This window comes from Bison bison, unplaced genomic scaffold (assembly GCF_000754665.1).
Source record: "Bison bison bison isolate TAMUID 2011002044 unplaced genomic scaffold, Bison_UMD1.0 scf7180017848633, whole genome shotgun sequence".
In the NCBI taxonomy this organism is placed as follows: domain Eukaryota; kingdom Metazoa; phylum Chordata; class Mammalia; order Artiodactyla; family Bovidae; genus Bison; species Bison bison.
This window is the reverse complement of record NW_011479206.1, coordinates 21,581-23,660: the sequence shown is the minus strand read 5'-3', so window position 1 is coordinate 23,660 and position 2,080 is coordinate 21,581. Positions and strand designations below refer to the sequence as shown.

Genomic DNA, 2,080 nt, shown 5'->3' with positions numbered 1-2,080 from the left:
AACCTTAGTGTTCATTGCAACACTATTTACAATAGCCGGGCCAGAGGACGGAGTCCACGGGACCGCCTTGCCCCTGCGCTCAGCTTGGAATCCTGTGAAGCTACCCCTCTCTCTTCCGCGTCCTAACGGGACAATTCTAGCCCCTGAAGGCAGGACGCCAGAGTAAGAACTCTTTAACTCTTCAGAGTAAGAACTCTGTCTGGAGGGTTGGTTTAGTCTAGTTTAGCAACTGGATCCAGGACCCAGCAGAGTCCTGTCCCCAGCCCCTCTCATGAGTGGTACTCATTCGGGGGTCCCTGCTCCCGCCCAGAGCCTCCCGGAGGAGCTGGGGGGACGGCTGGGGTGTAGCCGGGGGCCAGGCTGTAGTCAGGTGTCCTGCCTGACCACCAGTGAGGTCAGGGCCAGGCCAGGCTCCAAACCGGGGAAAGTGGATTCCGGAGGAAGCGGCTGTGTCCCCAAGGCCCGCCCTGAACCTGTACACAAGTGTCTCCTGACGACTGACCCGTGACGCGCCGGGGGCAGGACAGGAGCTCGGATCCTGAGAAATTCCAAGGCAGGGAAGGGAACCCTGGCGAGCCCGGCTCTGGGGGCAGCACAGGCAGGGGGCTGGACAGCCCCGAGCTGCTGGGGACTCGTCCGTGGTCAGCTCGGGAGGCAGCCACGCACAGAGTGCTCCACAGGCCTGTGAGGGGCGACCGCGCACAGAGAGGGAGACCCATACCAGGTCCGTCCTGCATAGACACGCGGGGAGGGAGCACCCTCCGCCCCCGGGGACGAGACGTGGGCGCCCAGGCCACTCACTTGGTGACCACGGCGATCCTGACTCCGAAGACGCCTGTCTGTTTTCGGGAAGGCATCCTCTTCAAGCTGAGTTCCCTGCTGGTGAACTTGATTGACAGCTTCACTTCGATCTGCAGGGGAGGCAGGGGGCACGACCCTCTCAGCCTTCTGGTCCTCAGAGCCAGCTCCCAGGGCCCCGCAGGCTAGGGTCCAGGTTGGGGGCGGGCCCTGGTCCACCTCAGTGGCAGCCGGGAACAGCTAGGGCCGTCTGAGGACCCGCTTCTGCACAACCTCCCCCCAGGACCCTGTGGCTTCTGCTTCTCATTTAATCCTGATTAAAAAGAACGATGAGACTCCATGTTGCATGGCAGCCTGGATGGGAGGGGAGTTTGGCGGAGAATGGATCCATGTATCCATATATGTATCCACCGACTCAATGGACATGAGTTTGAGCCAACTCCGGGAATTGGTGATGGACAGGGAGGCCTGGCGTGCTGCAGTCCATGGGGTCACAGAGAGTTGGACATGACTGAGCGACTGGACTGAAATGGACATACACATGTGTGTGGCTAAGTCCCTTCTGTGTTCACCTGAAACCATCACAAAACTGTCAGCTGGCTACATCCCCAGACAAAATAAAAAGCCAAAAAAAAGACACTAGAGAAAATGTATAGAGAAGGTAACAAAACGCCACCGATCGCCTATCAAATGTTGGCACTGTGTCCTGCATGCTAACTCGCTTCAGTCGTGTCTGACTCTGTGCCACCCCAGGGACTGTGGCCCGCCAGGCTCCTCTGTCCATGGGGCTCTCCAGGCAAGGATATAGGAGTGGGTTGCCACGGCCTCCTCCAGGTATGCCCTACACGCCCAGAGCTTTTCTGGTGAGCGGCAGTGCTTTTTCTTAAGGTCTCAATTCTTACAGGGCACTGGAGTCTAGTCAGGGGTCTCAGTCTCTATGGGCAAACCCCAGGGTCCAGGCCCCCTCCATCCCCATGATGCCCCTGAACCCCCACTTGAGGAGGGACGCCCAGTGCCTGGCAAGTGACCCGCACTCCAGCCACAAGACTCTGGCCTGCGTGGACTCGGGCCCGCACGCTGTGGTTTCTCTGCCTCCTCCAGCCCTGAGGGTCTCAGCAAGGACTGGCACCACCCCAGCCCTCTGCAGGAAGCGGGAGCCGGCACAGCGAGGGGGCACGTACCCCGTTCATGGCGATGGCGGTCCGCTGCCAGTCTCTGTCCTGCAGGGTCTGAGGGTCCAGCTGAAAGCAAGGCGTCGTGATTACCGGGAGCCCTGGGCGTC

The 2,080-nt window shown here is 60.2% G+C and overlaps 1 protein-coding gene across 1 annotated transcript in view; it reads right to left on the bottom strand.

Annotated features, from left to right (window-relative positions):
• LOC104992680 (breakpoint cluster region protein-like) overlaps positions 1–2,080 on the bottom strand; it is a gene marked incomplete at its 5' end in the record, with an annotated part of 22,532 nt that overhangs the window by 2,763 nt on the left and 17,689 nt on the right. Inside the window, 2 exon segments of the mRNA XM_010845644.1 lie at positions 802–911; positions 1,980–2,039. Coding sequence (XP_010843946.1) covers positions 802–911; positions 1,980–2,039 — 170 coding nt within the window.